Source organism: Ochotona curzoniae, unplaced genomic scaffold (genome assembly GCF_017591425.1).
Source record: "Ochotona curzoniae isolate NIBS_2020 unplaced genomic scaffold, NIBS_Ocur_1.0 contig_3622, whole genome shotgun sequence".
Taxonomy (NCBI): domain Eukaryota; kingdom Metazoa; phylum Chordata; class Mammalia; order Lagomorpha; family Ochotonidae; genus Ochotona; species Ochotona curzoniae.
Window position 1 is genome coordinate 20,792,264 of NW_024465926.1, and position 20,134 is coordinate 20,812,397.

A 20,134-nucleotide genomic window follows, 5' to 3' on the forward strand; every position below is an offset into this window, starting at 1 on the left:
CTGTATATCTGACTTTGCGATAAAGAATAAATAAATCTTTAAAAAAAAGAGTGAAATTGGGCCCGGCGCGGTGGCGCAGTGGTTAAGGTCCTCGCCTTGCACGCCCGGGATCCCATATGGGCGCCGTTTCTATCCCGGCAGCCCCGCTTCCCTTCCAGCTCCCTGCCTGTGGCCCGGGAAAGCAGTCGAGGATGGCCCAAAGCTTTGGGACCCTGCACCCGCGTGGGAGACCCAGAAGAGGCTCCTGGCTTCGGATCGGCATAGTATCGACCCGTTGCGCTCACTTGGGGAGTGAATCATCGGACGAAGATTCACGGAGGAAGATCTTCCTCTCTGTCTCTCCTTCTCTCTGTATATCCGCATTTCCAATAAAAAAATAATAAAAATAAATGTTAAAAAAAAAAGTGAAATAGTCATGTGCTGTGGTTGCAACCAACAGCTGCTCTTGCAGTGGGCCCAGGCAAATGAGCTGCAGCTTACCAGATGTGCTCGGACTGGTGTTCTGTCCACGTTGCCAACCTGGGGACCTGGCGGCAATGCCATCTTGAAGGACCGTCCACCTGTCAGAGCCCACACTGCCCTGCAGCACTCTCATGAGAAGTGAAGGGCAGTAATGATTAGCAGGATGGGTTGGCTTGGAGCCACAGAATGAGCAGAGGCACTGGAAGCATATGATCAAGGTGTCCCACACCCCCACCGCATCAGGTGGCTCCTAAGGTCACTGGGCTCCTGGAGGTGGGAACCTGCCTGGTGCTGCCCCGTTCTAGCAGGCCACTAGTAGAAAGTGGTGACCTGGGAGGGTAGGTGGAGGTAGCTGACTCCTCAATTATTGGGGTACAGAGGGAAAAAGTCATTAGTGGCTTGGGCAGAAGAACTGCTTGTTAGAGGGAAGGGAAGGTATGCGAGACTGGAACAAGTGTGGGCTGTATGAAAGGCAGACTCAGCTAGTTGTTCTGTCTCCACCTCCGGTAGACTGGACATCCTTCTCTGCTTATTTCCTCATCTCTGGGGCTGCTGAAGGTTCTTGACAGTGCTGTAAAGTGTTTACACAGGGCTGGAAACATCAGGCCCAGAAGAAATGTTTAGTGGCAGTGGTTACATGGAGCTTGTGTTGAAGGGGCTAATGAACTCCAAGAGGTGAAGGGAGGATGCGTGATGGTGGGAGAAGCAGGGATACGGAAGATGATGGCCAGATTTTTAGAGACTGGGTCTCTGGATGCCTTTGTGGAATTGAACTTGAGAGCTCATGAAGTCCCCACTAAAGAAGGAGCTGACACAAGGACGTCTGAAACCCATTTTTCCCCCCTGAGAATAAACAAGTAGATCAAAGTCATAGTATTTTTAAAAAATCAGAACATCAGTTGGGCATGGGTTAGGATACAGAGGTGTGCACTGGGGACACATTCCTTTCAGTCTGTAGCTAGTTATTTGGAAAAAGCCAATCGTGATTGTAAAAATTTTATTTTTAATAACAATAATAACTGCACTCAAATGATACAAAGTACATTCAATACTTAAGGGTGGGGGAGGAGGAAAGGAAGCCGCTTTGGCCTCTGGAAGCGTCATCAGTTTGACTCCAACAAAAGAGGCCCAGCTGTGCTGGGGGAAGTTGAGGGTGGAAGTCCGGTTGTAAAAAATGAAAACGTGAATTGGCTAGAAAAAGGCCACCCACAGGGAAGCAGGACAACAGCATGCTCCTGGGGGAGGGCGGGCGGCCCGGCAGCCACATGCTGCTGCTGGCTGGGTGGGCGCTGGTGCTCAGGCGGGCTCCGAGTTGGTGGGGGGCAGGTTTTTATGCTTGAAATACTGCACAACTTGCTGGGGCAACTCCGCCAGCACGGCTTTGGCCAAAGTCTCTTTTGCTGCCTGCAGAGCAGAGGGTAGGGCGGGGGGTGGGGGTGGGGGAGATAAAGAATGAAGATTAATGTGGGCTCAGAAGTTGTGAGGGACCCCATGCCATACAGCTGTAAGAACAGGTATCCACGAAGGCCATTAGGGCCAAGCTCCAGCTTCCCTGAAATTTCACCACTAAGCAACGCCTTTCTCTACATTAAGTGTAACTCTTACCTTGACATTTTAGTTTGAATTTGCCTGTGGGAGGCTTTTAGGGGAGAGACAGCGGAGGCGAGCTGAACAGCGTACTCATCTATCTGGCAAACATGTTCTAAACACCTTCTTAGCTGGTATACTTGGGCATAACTGACTGGTCCACTGCCTGGTGGCCAGCCCCAGGCCAGGTGTGTGGAGGAGATGCTCAATCACCATCCCTTGTGGGACTTAGTTGACCGATGCCCAGCATTTGCCCTTAGGGGGCTAATGCTCCAGGGGAAGGAGCAGAGCACTCCCACCCTACTCCTGGGAGAGGAGGAGGGCCCACTACTCAATTCTAGGACTCAGAGGCTCTTCTAGCTGCAGGGACTTAGGCTGCTGGCACCAAGGATGGCAACTGGGAGATGGCACGTGAAGCCTGCAGCCTGCCTCCTTATAGGCAGACCTGGGATCACTGCAAGTAAGGCCAGAACCACCAGTCCCCTTAACAGAAGTCAATCTAATAGAAGGAAGGGCCTTGTCTTCCATTTCTCCTACAAAGAGGGGCTGGGTAAGTACCAGAAAAGTTCCTCTTTCCTCCCCTGGAGGTCACTTCCCTCCATCTGCCTGAACTATTGTATCCCTCCAGAGACCCTGCCAGACAGAGCACTGCTTCTGTTGGCGTCATCCAAGGCAAGGCCTGGCATGATTGGCACATGTAACCCTTGGAAGTACACAAACACTGGCACTAGGTGTGAAGGAGGCCAAGAACAGGCTGCAATAGCCTGTGACTTTTCATCTTTAATGTTGAACTCTAGTTGCCTGGGTCCTGGAACTGCCTCCCATCCCACCCCAGCTGAGACCCACACACTCACATTGCGGAACTCTCGAAAGGGCACAAACTGCACGATGTCCCGGGCTGCCTCCTCCCCCGTGTGGGAGCGCAGCCTATGGCTGTCCCCATCCAGGAACTCCATGGCAGTGAAGTCGGCATTGCCCACACCCACGATGATGATGGACATGGGCAGCTTCGAAGCCTGCACTACGGCGTGCCGTGTCTCCTCCATGTCGCTGATAACGCCGTCCGTAATGATGAGCAGGATGAAGTACTGCTGCAGGGAGGGGGACAGTGGCATCTCAGCAGAGCTCCAAACCCCTGCATCCCTGCTACCTCCCTCTCTGCTTCTCCCAGCCTGTCAGCTCTTCTGACAGCACTTCAGCCACCTACTGTGTTGCTGTAGCCCAAGCTTAGAACTTTCCTCCAGCCCCGTGTGCCACCCTGGATGCCACTATTGAGATGTCTGAGAGGCCAGAATCAAAGTCTGTCGTTGCTACTTCTGTACCGTGGGACTCAGCAACTGACTCAACGCAGGATGGCTCAGTTTCTTCATCTTCAAAGTGTGCCTGATATGGCGGCAGCACAGTTGGCAGCCTTCACGATGGCCAAAAGACTCCCATCCCAAGAGTGGGTGTGGATACCTGTAATCCCACTTGTTCCCTCCTCAGCTTGGTATCTAAGATACCTTACTGGAGCTGAGAGTCCAGGCTACAAGGCTCCTGGGAGTGTGGGACCTGTGCTGGGCAACAAATGGCTTCGAGTCACCTGCCAGATGTGGCTTTGAACATCCCAGAGGCACAGCGAGAAGAGTGCTTGTTTCGGGAATGGTCTTTCTGTTTCAGGAATGTGCCCAGCAGGGCAAGTGTTGTTTGGTGCTGTTGTGTCTTTCAGGTTTCTGTAGCATTTGTTCCCCTCCCTTAGCAACAGCAAAAGAAGGCAGGAAGCTGGGCACTTCAGGAGGTAGTAGTCTCCAGCCAGACTCTTAAGACCACCGAGAAATATTTCTTTTGATTGTTACCTTCTGTTTATGGCTAGCCGTACTGGTTTTTTCATTTCTAGGGGATCGAAAGTTTCTTTGTAAATCACTTGAGTGCAAAGATGCGGAATGATTAGTGTGGGTAAGCATGAGAAAGTTCAAACTCTGAAGATGAGGGGTGGGATGGGGGAGGGCTGGTGAGTGAATGAAACCAGGAGAGCCCAAGGGTGGATCCCATGGATAGAGGGGCCATGTACCCTGGCTGGCTCAGCTGTCGGCTTCAATATCGCTCTGTTCTTAGCCCCTGTGGTTCATTTTAGAAACTCATAGGAAAGCATAAACAGATGCACCTTGGATCGTAACTTCTCTCTGGATCTCTGCCTTCTTACCTTGAGCACTCAAGATCCCTGGGAATGACATTTTAGTTTGAATGTGCCTGTGGGAGACTTTTAGAGGAGAGACAGCAGAGCTGTCTTTCCATTGCCAGAAGAGGAAATTGGGCCCAGACAAGACAAGGTCATGGAACTAAGGAGGGCAGAATGGAGCCAGACTCCAGGCAGCAGTTGGCCACCTTCTCATTTACTCAAGCCGTTGGCTCCCTGGAAAACTGACAAAGACCCAGCCCTCAAGGGTGCCTTGCTTCTCTTGTCTGTCCTCCAAGGGCATTCTGGGGAAGGAAGGGCAGGGTGGGCCATGGGCCAACATGGACCCAGTCTCCTCAACCTAGCTCCAGGCAGCAATAGTGCTGTTCTGTGCCTTTAAGAGACCATTCTCTTGGCTGGGGATACCTGTTGCCATGGAGATGACAGCCTGAATCCTGCCGTGGAGGGCTGCCATGGCCAGCCCCCCATTTCCAGCTCTGGGGGGCATCCTAAACTCACCAGATTCTGTCCCTCACAACCTACCATTGTTCTGGGGCCCCTGCCCCTAGCTCATTCCCTAACTCCAGCTCTGTCCTGCAGGGAACAGTCTAGGACAGTGTTTCTGGGGCACTTAAGCTGGCAGGAAGGAGGGCGCTGAGAGGTCTGGCAAAGAGAAAAGGAAAGAATGCTTGACCTTGGTCTAATGGGCCTTACCACTCAGTGGGTGGGACTTGTTTCCAAACCCCTTCCACTTTAGGTACTGGTCCTCCTTCCAAACCCCCACCACCAGGGCTCTCCCATTTCAATCAGCCACGCCATGCAGCTAGATTAGACAACACAGAGAGCTCAGGCCTGGGCCTCCCTGATAGTTGTGCAGCCTTCCTCCCTGGGGGAAGAAGGGGTCTGGCTCCCTGGACACTGACAGACAGCCTAAGAGTCTATGGCAATACACAGCAAGTGACAGGGTCTCTAAGACATGCCCTGTATGATGCCCCTTTTAGAGGGGACAAGACAGGTTCAGCGAGGTGAAGTGATGTGTGAAGGCTTCATAGGCAAAGTCCAGATTCAGATCCAAGTCTGGCTGACTGCACAGCAAGTTTCTCCAGGACAGTCCCTACCACCGCCCCATGGCATGGTATCTCTCCAACAGTGAGGCCCCAGCAGGGAAAAGCTTTTCTTTCACCCAGCACCCTGATGCCTGAACTTCCAGAACAGTAGTACAGTATAGGGCCCAGGGCCCTGGCATTGGATGTGAATCCTCCCTTCTGTGTGCAGTCGCATGCCCATGTCCATGTGCCTGGCCTCAGCTCCTACCCAGCCAGGCCTGTGAGACAGCCAGCAGCCTGGGCCAACCTTGGCTGTGCAAATGAAGGCAACAAGTCCTGGGCTCCTCACCCAGCCTGAGCAGAGCCACAGTTGTTCAGGGGCCTCCAAGGTCCATGATAGCCTCAGGGGTCATAGCCCCACCCCTAAGACAGCAGAAGGGAGGCTGGAAGGGGAGAGAGATGCGAGTGAAGCAGCCACCCCCAGTGTTCCCACCTCCATGTCTCTCCTGGTTTCATTCCTTCTTCTTGACATAGCTTGCCTAGCCACAGCTGTAAGCCATCGGAGTGGAGACTCCCCTGCCCTAAGCAGGCACAAGGCTGGTGATGATCTCTCAGCGAGCACTTCCCTGGACACCCTCTCTCTCTCCATACTGTGAGTGCTCCAGGCAGTCCCTCACACGCATACACACTCCACACCTCCAAGGCTTGTGTGATGTCCGCATGCCAAAATCAGCCATTTGCTATCAGGCCGAATCCCCAAACTCCCAACACACTCCAGGGATGGGCACTCTTTTCTTTTACCCAGAGGTGCTTCAGGTGCCTAGAACTGTAAATAGTTGCTTCCCCTAATGCATTTATCATGTGATTGGATTGACAAGAAATTGACCACAACACTTCCAGGCAGAGTCTGGGGAAACTGCACTTAGTCCCTGGCTTATTTATGAGACATTGGTTGCAAGGGCCCTGCAGATGGAGGGTGTGGGGGGCGGTTCCTGGGATGCTAGCTGTTTCCTTTGATCCTCCTGCACTGGAACACCGGTACCAAGGTGACCAACTAGGGTAAGACAGGAACAGCAAGGCCCAGAACATGAAGGCCCATCATGGCCCCTAAATCCAAACCAGCTTTATACTCTCCAGTGGCTCTACACTACACTCAAGAAAAACATCCCAATGCCCAATGGCTTTGTAAGCCTCATCTGTCCCCACTTGCTCTTCTACCTCAGGTCTTCACTCCAGTCATGCCACACAGCAGGCCTCAGGACCTTGCCCTAGGGTAGGCCTTCTGCCTGGGCCCTTCGTGCACATGCAAACTTTAGAAAGCTAACTCTTACTCTTCCACCATGTTTCAGCTCAGAAATCACTTTTCCAGGAAGCCTGCCCTGAGCCCTCTGGGTTGGCTGCCAGCTTTATGATCCTATACTACCATCGCAGGTTCAGTCACACTGCACCACAGCTGCTGCCTCCTGGTCTGGCTCCCCATCAGCCTGAAGACTCGGGGCTGGTGTGGGACGAGGGGGCCAGAGGCCATATCTTGCTCATCACAGTCTCACCAGTGCTTTGCAGAACTGTGCGTGGTGAGGATGTATTCAGTGAATGAATGGGAGGATGCAGGCCTGCCTAGAGAGACGCTTCCACCACCTGCTCTCTGTTTCCTGTATGTGGGTGTGCCAGTGTGTGCATATGTCTGGGGACAGGGAGGGCTGTGCCACACCAAATACTCCCCCCAAACCAAAAAACAACTGAAAAAAAATCACATGATACGCCGATGACTTCCTTTTGCATTGGGTCTCAGTGAGCTCAGCCAAATGCTAGCCCAAGAGGTAACCCCAGGAGATTCAGCCACCATGGAAGCCCTTGTGTGCCAGGCACTGGGCTAAATAATTTCTGCATGGTTGGATCCTCACCATTCTTGTAGAAGGCAGGTGTTATTTCCACCATCTCTGTTATATGAATGAGAAACTGAAGCTCAGTGAGCCTAAGCTATCTGCCCTGGGTCACACAGCCATGAAGTGAGGGAGCTGAGATGTGAAGCAGATTGATGGGGCTCCCTCCAAGAGCTTGAAGCTGAAACATTTGGCAGCCTCCCCTTCCTTTGGTGTACATGAGATCAGGGATGGTGTAAGGCAGCAAGTACAGAATAACTGTAACTGCCCCTGGGCACCAGAACAAAAGGGGCCAGTAGAGACTCTCCCACTCCTCAGGCCAACCTCACTTCTGCAGCCCAGAAAGTCTTGGAGATCAGCTAAGGTCACACAACCTGGATGGGTGACAGAGCTTACTAAGGACAAGGGAGCCAGGATAAGGCCACTTCCCTCAGGCTAGGAGGACCGGGTCAGGACAGAAGTGACTGGAGAATCAGGACTAGCTGTCCCTTGCTTGAGCTTCAAGTCTTTTTGTTCCAAGAAAGGGTCAAGCTCTTCCCTCCAAGAAGTCCTCACTCCCCAGAACACAGAAGCACACAGGTTGGCACCAGCCCTGGGGTGCAGCAGTCACAAGCCCACCTTTTCCTAGGACCACATCTCCTGCCCAGTCTTGGCCCTGGCTCAGCAGATGCAGCAGGTGAAAGAGCCTTGGCAGCAGCTGAATGCTGGGATGCACTCCTGCTCCCTGCCCTGGGTTCTTCCCATTAAACAAACACACAGGCCCTTTTTCCCCCCATCCCTTTGAAAGGCAGCTCAGGCAGCTGGCAGAAGGGTGGGGCAATAACCCTGGCTTCTCAGTGGGAGGGGCCCTAGCTGAAGGTTGCCTCTCATTCCACCCTCTTCAACCAGACCTATCCTCGTTTAACCTCTAGGAATTAAGGTGAGTGGGTTTTGACATTGAGACAACTGGCATCCCACATCAGAGTTAATTGGCATGACTCCTGATTCCAGCTACCTATGAATGCAGACTCTGGTCACTGGGTCTCTGCCTCCGATGCTAGGAGACCTAGATTAAGTTCCAGCTCCTGGTTTCAGCTCTGGCTCAATCCTGGCTATTGTGGGCATTCAGGGAAGGAGCCAGTAGATGGGAGCTCTCTCTGTCTCTCAAATAAATTAATTTTAGAAAACAGAACAAGGACTGCTATCACAGCACAGCAGTCGCCTGTGACTGGTATCCCCATGAATGCTAGTTGGAGTCCTGGCTGCTCCACTTCCAATCCAGCTCCTTGCTAGTGCACCTGAGAAAGTAGCAGTGGATGCCCCAAATGTTTGGGTCCCTGCCATCCATGTGAGAGACCAGATGGAGCTCTGGACTCCTGGTTAGCCTGGACCAGTTGCGGAGTGACTCTCTGTCCCTCATTCTCTGTAACTCTTCCTTTCAAATAAAATAAATCATTAATAAACAAAAACAAAACAAAAGAAACCACAAAGTACCACCCAGGCCTTTCCCAATTCAGGTTTCCCATTCAGACTGCCTCTGGTCCTCACATCACTCCAAGGTTTTCTGCTATTTCCCAAGAGAAAATGCTTAGCGCAGAGAAGGGACTTGTCTCAGCACCACGGTCAAGGCTGGGGTCAGTTATCCCACAGCAGTAAACCAGCACCCTGTCTTCTGCACCCTTTGACCTCCTTTCTGCTTCAGGGTTCCATGTGTGCTGTTCCCTCTGCCATAGGATGCTCTTCCTTGAACTCATTGCTGGTCTGTCCTTTCTAGTCTCCTTTGGGTACCAGGCTCTGCATCATCTCATTTAATCCTAAAAACTGCTGCCTCAAGGTAGGTTCCATTAGTGTTCCCATTGCACAAGCTAAGTAAGTGAGGGTAAATGACCTGTTCTGGTCATTGGTGAGCAAGGGAGAGACAGGGTAGGATTCAAACTCTGGCACCTGCTTCTGGGGTTCTCTCCACTCAAAGACTGCAGCTGCCCTTCGATCAGGACAGGCCTGCCTCCCCTTACTCATGTAACTGCCCAACTCCTGTCTTTGCTCCCAGAAGCCAACCTCCCCCTCGCTCATGGCTGGGTGTCCCCTCCTCTGGGCAGTCCCCACAGTCCCTTTATTTATGGACTTGGTCCCTTCCTTAGTCTGGTCCATGTCTCCAGGGCCTGGCACGGTGCACAGCCATGACAGAGCTGACCTAAATCTATTTGTTTACAAAGCAGAAGGAGTACCTGCCACATACCAGGCATTGAGCCAAATGACGAGATAACAGTGTACAGAGTCCTAGTCCCCCACAGCCACCCCAAAGGGCTGAGGGCCCCCTGCAGAAATGTACAACAGACAAGCAGATGTGGACAATGTGCACGCTGACCCTTGTCAAGAGCAAGATGGGAGCTCTCAGAAACAGCAGGAGACCCAAGAGGTCAGGCTGGTGGTCAAGGCAGGCTGCCCCAGGGAGGCAGCTTTGGATGGGGCCTTGAGGGATGAGACGATGCTGTTTGCACAGAAAGCCTGGGGAGGAAGCAAGGCCATAGCTTGGCATATGCTGCTGTTTGGATATGGTTATTTTTTAAAATTTGCATTTAATTGAAAGGCAGATAGGGACAGTTACAAGTTTCCCATCCAGTGATTCACTCCCCCAAATGCTGCTAAGGCTGAGCTAGCTTGATAGCAGAATCCCAGAACTCAACCTGGGCCTCCCCCATGATGGTGGGGACCCAGCTACCTTGAGTCATCACCTGCTACCTCCCAGGGGGCTCACTAGCAGGAAGCTGGAATAAAGGGGTGGAGCCAGGACCTAAATCCAGGTGCCAATCAGGATGTGGGTGTCCCGGGTGGTGTCTTAACCCTGCTGGGTCTTGCTGGGGATGCTATCCACAGAAGGATGCCCCCACTCCAGGCAGTCCTCCAGGGCAGCTGTCAGAAAAGGAGCAGGCCCGGCCCCTCCTGCTCTCTGGGTTCACTGGTTGGAGAGGGTGGCCCATTCTGCATGTGCAAGGTGTGACACAGCGGAGGTCCCCCTGCCCCCCGCTACAGCTAGAACTGTGCTGCTTCAGTGTTTAGCCTGCAAACCCATGAACTAAATTAACCTTTCCTCTCTCTTAAGTCAGCTGTCCCAGGAATGTGGTTTTGGGAATGAAAATCGGACAGTAACACAGTGTGTTTGAGAAGCATGTTGGAGTCAGGGTGGCAAAATTTTCATGGGTAAAGGAAGGGACAGGGCAATGGGAGAGAGGAGATGGACGAGTTTGTGGAGGGCTTGGGATGAGGAGGGGCTGGAATGGACCCAAGGGGTGCCTACCATGTCCAGAGAGAAACAGTGGTGGCTCTGGCAATAGGAAGGTGGCCAAGTTCAGGATATTTGAGTGAAAAGGACATTCTAGAAGGAACTTCTGCAACTCTTTTTCTTAATGAAGTGAAAGCCCAGAATTGGGCAGAGGCTTGTCCAGGGCTCCCCATGAATGTTGGCCAGGAGGGAATGGCTTACGTCTCAGCCCCGGATCAGACTCCCATGCATTTCACCAGACCACAAGGGCTAGATACTGGATTCCTAGCCACAATCTGAGCCTGTGAAACAAGGCCTGGGGGCCGGGGCCAGGAAGCCCTACTTGTAAGGTCAGAAGAATGTAGAAGGGACCTTAGCAAAGTTGCCGAAGTGGAGGCAGTGGTCTCAGAGAAGACTCCTCACCTCCTATTGCACAATTCCATGTTGTGGGCAAGGGCAGGCAAGGGTAACCCTGGTGGTCCCAACTCAGGCATCTGTCCCTGCCACTAGGACATGCTGGAAGTCTGCCTGGCCCTGACACCATGGGGGGTGGGTGGCAGCTAGGAGCACTGGGAATGTAGGAGCCCTGCAAAGCTATGTGCCATATGTTCTAGATGCCATGCACACAGAAGCCTTGGTAACCTCAGGCCAGCCACTAGCCTTGTGAATGAGCATCAGGCTAGGGCCAGATAGTTCTGCAGCCTTCAGCATGAGAGGCTGCTCTGCTTGGAGCCGGGTAGCTCAGAAAGGTCGGCGGAAGGCCCCAGGCATCTCCATCTGCCAATTCCCACCTGTCCCGGGAGTAGCAAGCACCCTCACTTGCAAGCTGCATCCCACCCATCAGAGAGCCCTGCTTCCGCCTAAGTAGGAGCATAACAGCTTCCTCAGGCTTGAGCTCCCAGGAAGTCAGGACCCATCAAACTGCTCCAACCCCTCCATCATACCTGTAGTGTAAACTGAGGCCCAGAGAAGACAGGGTCTCCAGCAAGATCAAGAGCCAGGCCCCTCTGGTGGGTGGGATAGGCAGACAGCCCCTCCCTAGTGTCAGGCAGCGGGATCTCAGCACACCCATCCATGCCTGTGCCTAGTGACCGCCTACTCACCGTGGCCGTCTGCTGCTGCGTGGCCTGGGCTGCAAAACGTGCCACATGGTTGACAATAGGGGAGAAGTTGGTGGGCCCATAGAAGCGAATGTGAGGCAGGCAGGCCGAGTATGCCTGGGCGATGCCATCCACGCCTACTCAGAATCAGGAAGAGAATCCAGATCAGCCCAGACCCCTAAACCATGACCATGTCCTTTGCCCCTGCTGAAGCACCTCCTTCAGGCTCAACCAAAATATTCCTGCATGGTCAGCTGGGGCCCACGTTTTAAAGCCAAAGGTCCTGAAGGTGGATCCAGACAGACCCAAGTTTGAATCCTGTGTATGCCACATCTTAGCCATGGAGTCTGGGGCGACGTCCTTGTTGGTCAGTAGCTTATGGCTCATACACTGGGTTAGCAGACAAAGGCCTTGCCTGGCAAAGGGGCTTGCAAAGCTGGCAGTGACTGGGAAGCCAGCCAGGGAATTGCCTTCTGCACACACGATAGGCTGAGGGGCTGCAGATGCTCACATAACCCCTGCAGTCCAGTAAATGATTACTGTTCTGAACCCACAAATATCCCACCATTGGAAATGCCGGAGAGGCTGCCTAACTGGATCTGGGGTGAAATGTCCCCGGAGAGTCATCCCACACCAGCCAGCCTCTGCAGGAATACAGGACTATGACTGCAGCAGATATGGCCAGCTCAAGCTTTCCAAGTCACAGATGGGCCTTAGCTTGGGGCATGGCTGGGGAGACACCCAGCGCAGGCAGGTGCTCTGCCCACCCAAGCCAAGCCCTAGGTGGCAAGGTCTCCTGTTATAGGGACCATCCCCACCTCCCTTCCATTCCTAGGTCCCCTCTGTCCTCCTCCATGTTTCTCAACTGGGAGGTTCTGGAATTCTCTTAGGCCTGGGATGGGGTGAGCATGACACAGACACCACACTCCCCAGCCTCTACCTTGCCTGCTGCCTCACCGTGAAACCCTAATTCTTGGCTGGAGAGCAGGGCCAACACTCTGAGGCAGGCAGGGAGGCGAGAGCATAGGAGAGGAGAGCAGATGTGACCGGGTGCCACCTCACTTGCAGGCTCATGCAGGGTGTCCTGTCCTTGTCACCTGACTGCCTGGGGTGTACAGTGGTGGGGAGTCAGGGGAGACAGAGCTAAGCAAGTCTCACTCCTGTCTGGGTAAGGTGAGGAGGCAAAGATCCAGGGAGGGGCAGAGATCTCTCCAAGACCCCACAGCCAGGAAAGAGCAAGATGCTGTCCTCAAACTAGGTACTGCCTGACTCCAAACTCCAGCTTGTTTCCATCTGTCATGCCGAGCAAGCATGCTGGGGAGGGAGAAAGGGGCAAGAGCCTATTCCCTGGGTCCTTCCTCTTCCCAGGCCTGGGGCAGGTGCAGGAGGATGGTAGGCAAACACTCACCTGAACAGAAGGGGTTGGTAGGGTTGAAGTTGATGGCAAACTCATGGGAGACCTGAAATGCAGAGACAATGCTGGTCTGGAAGCCTCCACCTGGTGCCGGACTGAGTTCTGAACCCCCACCCGGGGGTTCAGGGCACATCAAGCTTGCCTATATCTCCCCTCCCCTCTGCCACACCCCAGTCTCTTCTGCCTGTGACCCCTGCCCCGCCAAGAGTTCCTGAGGGAGCCAGCGGGTGCCAAGAAACACTGCTGTCAGCCACTGCATGCTGGAACACCATGAGGGGGCCTCCGATGCTTTCCCCACATAAACAGGCAGCTGGGAAGCAAGGCCACCCTTTACCCCACCCAGGGACTGAGGCTACTTCTCTGCTGCCAGCCTCGGTGCTAGTGCCAACACCCCTAATCCCCCCCACCCCCACGCTGGCTGGCTCAAGCAGAGAGCAACCTGGCCCAGCCAAGAACCAATCCCTGTGCTAGCCCAAGGCACTGGGTGGGCCATGTCCCAAGTTCTGTCTGTCAACAGCTACTGTGTACTTGGCCCTGTGGCCCCAGGGGAGAAGCAAGCCCAGCCACTCCCCCACAGCACCACCAAGAGACTGCAGGCAAATGACAGGGCCCCAACAGGGAGGAAAGCCTTGCCAACCCTCCCTCCTTCCCCCTCCCCACCCCTGGATTGGGTGTGCTCGGAGAAGGCCTCCCAGAGAGCACATAAGAATGCTAGGAGGCCATCAGGAGCCAGCAATAGGCTGGGTTAATGGCCAAGCGCAAAGGCCCTGAGGTGGCAATGAGCAGAAAGGTGTCCATAGCAGGGGCATGTCAAGAAAGAGGGGGAAGCACCAGGAGGGGCCAAGCCTGGCCAGCTCCCACAGCAGGGGCAGGCCCAGTGCAACATGCCTTTTCGCAGTCGGCTTCCTGTGTCCATTCTGGCCTGGCCCAGCCTCACTCTCCTGAATTACCCTGCGACATCTCCAAGGAGGCTGTCGCTGGAGAAAACATCTCATTCAGCCTGAGTTCTTTGAAAGCTGCCTGGTGTCCTAGCAACAGGCTCGTGCTGGGCCTGACTGCCCTGGCTCACCCCGCCCCCACCCTCCAGGCAGCATTCCTGTGCCAGCCCTGGAATGCCCCCCCTGGCTTGGGTCCTCTAGGATCCAGCTTCACACCTTATGGGGTCAGGATGCCCACCTCTCCTGCCCCAGTGCCTCAGTTCCTCCCTCATGTTCTAGATGACCACTGTCCTCCCCAGAGAGGACCAGAAAGGATGGGTGACTGAAGCTAATTCTGTGTGTGTGGCCCAGCAGGGCAGATGAGAGGAGCCTTGGCTGAGCCAGAGGTGCCAGGTCCTCGGTGCTCATGTTCCACAGGCTGCCCGCTGGGGAGATGACAAATTGCAGGAATAAGTGTGAGATCCCATCTCTTCCAGTTGGAAGACAGGACCCTAGTGGTGAACATGACCTCAGGCAAGTCACCTTGAGACTCTGAGCTCATTGCTTTTTATCTGTAAAATGGAGCCTGCAACTGTGTGGCCTGAGATCTCTCGAAGTTCTTCCTCTCTGGGACATCAAGTTAGGCCTATCCTCACCTCCTGCTAGTGGCTACCCTCTATTCCACCGCCCTACCCCAGGGCAGCCCCCTCCCAGCTTCTCCCCAAATCTCTGACCTGCCCGCCTTCTCTACTGCCAAGCCCTCACATGGGCTGTTCCCTGCCACAACATTTACCATGCCTAGCCACTCTTACAAATTCCTGCTTGTCCTTCCCCTTTGGGCTTGCACCGAGCCTCCTCTGGGAAGCCTTCCCTGATTCCCCCAGTCTGAGTTGGGGCTCCCTCCTCTGGGTTTGTCCTCAGGCCCATACAGCCCCCATTTCCAGCTTGAGCACTGCAGGCCAGCCAACATGATGTCCAGTTCAACATGAGCTTCAGATACACCAGTTAGTTTGTAGTATATGAGTGTCCTATGCAACATTTAGGGCACACTGAAAAGTGGCTTTTATGTGAAATTCATGGAGGTGTTCTGTATTTTTGTTGGCTGAATCTGGCAACCCTGTCATCTGGCCCACTTGGCGCAGGTTTCAAGGTGCTGGCCCCTTGGATGGCCCCTGCAGCTGCAAGAGATTTGAGCTAGAGATACTGAGTGTAGTTGGGGCCGAGCACAGGCACAGGGTCCCCACCCAAGACTTCTGCCAAGCAAAAACCTTGGCACAAGCCCCACCTCAGCCCCACATAGGAATTCACTCACCTTCCAGTCTGGGGGCAGCTGGGCCCCAAATCCTAGCGCCGGAAACATCTTGTCGCTGGGCAGAGATAGATGAGAAAACTCTGGTGACTCCCTAGAGACCTCTCCTCATCCACGTCCACCCCTCCAGGCCCTGACCCAGGACAGTAAAAAAACTCACCACCCCCAGGAAATGCTGGTTCTGTAGTCTTTCCCCTAAGCCTACACCCGCCTCTGACCGTCAGGTGTCCTGAGCGATCTGAGGGCTCAACACCCAGGGCTGACATGACTAATCAACAGTACTGCCAACTAATTAGTCCAGCTGCTGCTTCTAGATCCTTCTTGATGGAAGTGGAATTACTGTTTCGCAACCTGTCGTCTATAGCTCTGAGGAGCCTGATTTGGCATTCAAGGTCCTGTGTCATGTGGCTGGAGAATCTTGTCCCTCCTCACACTTACTGTCCTTATCCCCCCGACACTCTGATTAGGTTTTCCCATACACACAGGGAACTTTTGTACGCCAGGGTTAAATCTGCTGTGCCCCTACCTTTAATATCTCTCCCCAATCTGTTCCTTGAAGCAAACTCCTATTCATCCTCCAAGTTCCCATCAAAAGTCCCAACTGCTCCCACAATGCCCTTAGCTTTTGTTTCACGTGTAAATGGACCTCCCAGAATGCCAATTTTTTTTCTTTCCCGTCTTCCTTTTTAAATAAGACCTCCAGGAAGGAATTCAGTCTGTCTGTTTTAAGATGCCTCTGGCTGCTGGGGAGCCAGGAGATGCAGGGAAACCAGGAAGGAAGTTAACGGATACCATATGGGATGGGAGGTAATGGTGGCTCAAAGCAGATGTCCAGTGCTCATGGGCCTGGCCAAGGCCAAGTGCCCGTTAGTGAGCTCGGTGAAGGGGCTGAGTGAGCCACGGGACATGGGGTCTCTGGAGTGCACCAAGGATGCCACTCCAACCTGCCCATGCAGACAGGACTCCCAACTTCCCTGCTCGGCAGACCATACTTCTGTGGCCAGGGGTTGTGGAGCTCCTGGTCCTCACACTGCCTCACTCCAGGGTACTAGGCAGACCCAGGGGTCCTGAGCTTGCCTGATCTCTCTGGACTTGTCCCCCATTTTGCTCCCAGTGTGCTTACCTCCTGGTCACTCCACTCTCTGGCCTGGAGCCCTCAGCCAGCACCATCTGTGATAGCCACACCTGCCTAAGCTCTATACCACTTTCCTATATGGACTTTCCACTGGACCCTGGCCCACAGGTCCTTGGGAGCACAGCTAAGCAAACAGGCCGCATACTTGCTGGTGGAGCCTCAGATTGTCAGGCCATGAGGTGCTGGCCCTGATCTGAGTACCTCTGGACAAAACCTCTACCCCGACCCCAGGCCTTCATTTCTCCAGCTCTAAAAGGAGAGGCTATAGCAATAGTGAGGGGGTTGTCATCTGACCTGACTCACTTTTACTGGCTACACTTGGTATACTGCATGGAAAATGATCCCAACTTGAATCTGGTGTTATAATCTGGCAATTGATTAGCCATGTCTGCCACTGGCATAGGAAGGGGTACTAACAGTGTGTATGTGCTGGACCCATTCATCAGGGTCCCTTCCAGCTGCAACAAACAGCTTCCTGGTATACATGGAGCCCTGGCTGAACCCAGCTTACCTGTCATAGTCCTGGATGATCTGCCCGACAGCCCAGATGGCTGACAGATACTCATTAGTGCCCATGGGGTTGATGTAGTGCAAAGAAGAAGGATCGAGGGGATTTCCGTTGGAAGCTGTGAAGTCTATTCCGACCTGTAAGTGGGATGAAAGGCCAGTGTGTGTGCCACTGGCTCCCCTATGCTGCCCCCAGGGACTCGGAGAATCTGATGGGACACAGGAAACTCAGTGTTTAGAGGTAGTGGTCTGACACCCAGAATCTCATCTGTTATAGTGCCTGGTGCAAGCTCCTGGCAAGGTCCTCCAGTCCACAGAAGGATTTAGGGGCAGGGAGAGATATGGCTGGGCAGTGTGGAGTGATGGGCAGAGTATGACAGCAGCAGACTCCACCCCCTGGCCTGGGACCACTGGCCTAAGAGCCAAAACCTGAGATGAGTGGCACAGTCTGTGGGCTGTGGTCCCACACATGATCATTTGTTGAGCATCTAATTACCCAGCACCTGATATCCAGGCAGGAACTATGCCACAAGCTGAGGTTGGAGCAGAAGCAAAAGGAACACATTTCCCAGACATGACACAGTCTGCACAAGGAATGAGAGCAAATGGGACAAGCTGGGGAAGCCTCAAGATACCTGGACAGAGGGGAGGGTGAAGAAAGGGGGACCCAGGACTGGGGAGGATCGGGGGAGGCTTTCCAGGAGAGAGAGCAGAGGGAATAACACATGCACAGCCCTAAGATGGAGCAGAGGTGGACATGAGGGACGAGCAGGCAGGAGCAGTGTGGTTGGTGCCTCATGAGCCAGGAGGAAGGTGGTAGCAGGTCAGGCAGGCGAGAGCCTTGATGGAAGTCCTGGTGGCCAGCAGAGAGGAGGTGGCTTTTTCTCCAAGAAGGGATGCAGCTGTTGGCTGGCCACACTGGGAACTCAAGCCCACCCGGCAAGACCACACGACTTGAACCAGCCAGGCACATCCCTTGTGCCAGGAAAGTCCTTTGGGAAATGCATCCCAAGTCCTTCCTGCTGCAGCTTGCAGGGGTAGCAGGGACAGGCTTACAGTGAACATGAGCTGGCAGCCGCCCAGGATGTAGTCCAGGAAGGAGTAGTCCCGGTGTATCTGGAAGGCAGAGGGGAGGCGGTGGGGGTCGGGGATTTGGCCACACTGGTCAGGGACACCCCGGGGGAGTTGGTTCTCTATTGTTGGAGTCTCTACAGGGACAATGAAGCCAAGGAAAATGCACAGGTCTGACCTTCTCAATTTCTCTACAGCAAAGCCCCTCAGAACATCGGCTCCGAAAGGATGAGAGACATGTGACACACACTGATGTGTCATGATGTCCCCCAGGCCCCAGGGGTTGGGGTGATTACTCCTAGCAATTACACCACGGAGAAAGCCTCAATTTGCTGCCAGTGGGACTTGCCTCGCCGTGGCCCTCACTAACCTCCGTTTGAACAAGGAGAGAACAGGCCACGTGGCCAAGTCCGCCTCTCTGAATTCATCATGCTGGCCTACCAGGCTCAGCTTGCTGGGACCCTGGCTGCCTCTTGCTGGCCAAGAATGCTGGTTTTGCCATTTTAGGGGAGTTTAGAAGTGTTCCTTTCCAACTAGATGTGTTTTAGTTCATTTGAATTCATTAATTTTCAAGGCTGGTTAAAAAATAATAATAAGGCAAGTGCCAAAAACCATGACAAAAAAGATGTGAATGGTGAAAACTGCAGAAGCAAGAACTTGGGGTCTGTGTTGTGGCTCAGTGGAGTAAGATGCCATCTGCAATGCTGGTATCCTGTATGGGTGCCAATCTGAATCCTAGTTGCTCTGCTTCTGATCCAGTTCCCTGCCAATGCTCCTGGGAAAGCAGCAGATGATTAAAATGCTTGGGCCCCTGCACCCACGTGGGAGATAGAGTTGATCACCTGGCTTCTGCCTGGCCCAGCCCTGGCCATTTTGGTCATCTTGGGAGTGAACCAGTAGAAGGAAGATCTCTCTCTCCTTCCTTCTCTTCAACTCTTATCTTTCAAGGAAATAAAATATATTTTTAAAAGAACCTAATCTCTGATTCTGAACCGTTTAAAACTTTAAGAAAAAAGATTTAATCTTTATTTGAAAGGCAGATTTACAGAGAAAAGGAGAGAGAGCTCTTTCATTTGCTTGTTCATGCCCCAAATGGCAACATGGGCAAAGCTGAGGTAGTCTGCAGCCGAGAGCCAGGAGCTTCCTCTGGGTTACCCATGTGGGTGCAGAGACCCAAGGACTTCAGCCCTCCTCTGCTGCTTTCCCAAACTGTTGATAGGGAACTGAATGAGAAATGGAACAGCTGGGACATGAATCTGTGTCTTTATGGGATGCTAGCACCTTCACCAGGGCAGAGGTTTAGCCTACTATGCCATGGCGCAAGCCCCCCAAATTTTTCTATTTCTTTCTCTGAGAAGCAGAGAGAGAGGGAGTGACCATCCATGGTCTCGTCCATTCACTCCACGAATGTCTGGGACTAGGACTCAGTCAGGGCAAAGCAGGAGTCCTGAGCCTTACAAGGGTCCCCCACATGTATGGCAGGGACCCAATAACTAGAGCTACCGCCTGATGACTGCTAGACTGTGCCACTGTGGGAACCTGCAGTCAAGAGCTGGCACCAGAACCCAAGTTCTGTGCTGTGAAAGGCAGGCCTCCTAGCCAGCATTCATACTGCTGGGCCGAGTGCTCCCAAGGGCTCTGCCTGTTGCCTTGCGACCCCACTGACACCTCACAGAAACTCTATCCTGTACCTGCTCACTGGCAGGCAGCAGTGTCCACACACCACTGGCCAGCCCTGGAAGCCCAGCTCTTACAGTCCCATCCATGCTGTTCCCCGGCTTCATATCCTATCCCATCTGGCAGCCATCTGGCCAGTGGACATACCGGCCCCTTCCCCACTGGCCACTGCTATCCTACAAGCATCACAGTCACCTAATGCTTCAACTCGGAGGACAGAGCACCCTGCCTAAGCGCCTCTACCCCTGCGGTGCTCTGAACGAGTTCCAGAATGCTTCATACACACAGCAGCTGCCTTCTGTCACCTTCCAACCAGGAGAGGACTGAGAAGGTTGTTTCCTGCTCTGGGGGCCTCCAGGAAAGAGTGTGATATGAGACCCTCATGAACACTCTACTCTGTAGATGGTGAAACCTGGTGAGCTAAAACCCAGGCCACAGAGCCAGGACCTGGCAGAGCCAGCCCTCACTGGCTGCCAGACTGGGGCCCCGAACCTGGCTCGTAGCTCCCACGCAGCCCCGCACGACACACCTTGCAGGAGCACAGGATGATGACACCTGAATTTTTGTAGTTCTTTTTCTTCTTCTGCTTCTTAGGGTTGATGCACTCGAACTCCAGCTGGGCGACACAGA

General features: G+C 53.6%; 1 protein-coding gene across 3 annotated transcripts in view; it reads right to left on the reverse strand.

The window, feature by feature from the left end:
* Nucleotides 1-1,445: 1,445 nt before the first annotated feature.
* The window catches only part of CPNE2 (copine 2), a 44,117-nt gene continuing 25,428 nt past the window's right edge, over nucleotides 1,446-20,134 (reverse strand). For all 3 annotated transcript variants that reach the window (XM_040982660.1, XM_040982662.1, XM_040982661.1), the window contains exons 9-16: nucleotides 20,034-20,120; nucleotides 17,813-17,872; nucleotides 16,761-16,894; nucleotides 15,118-15,172; nucleotides 12,883-12,934; nucleotides 11,478-11,611; nucleotides 2,904-3,140; nucleotides 1,446-1,866 (exon numbers count right to left, since the gene is read on the reverse strand). In XM_040982660.1, coding sequence (XP_040838594.1) covers nucleotides 1,759-1,866; nucleotides 2,904-3,140; nucleotides 11,478-11,611; nucleotides 12,883-12,934; nucleotides 15,118-15,172; nucleotides 16,761-16,894; nucleotides 17,813-17,872; nucleotides 20,034-20,120 — 867 coding nt within the window. In that variant the 3' untranslated portion in view covers nucleotides 1,446-1,758. The remainder of the gene's footprint in view (nucleotides 1,867-2,903; nucleotides 3,141-11,477; nucleotides 11,612-12,882; nucleotides 12,935-15,117; nucleotides 15,173-16,760; nucleotides 16,895-17,812; nucleotides 17,873-20,033; nucleotides 20,121-20,134) is intronic.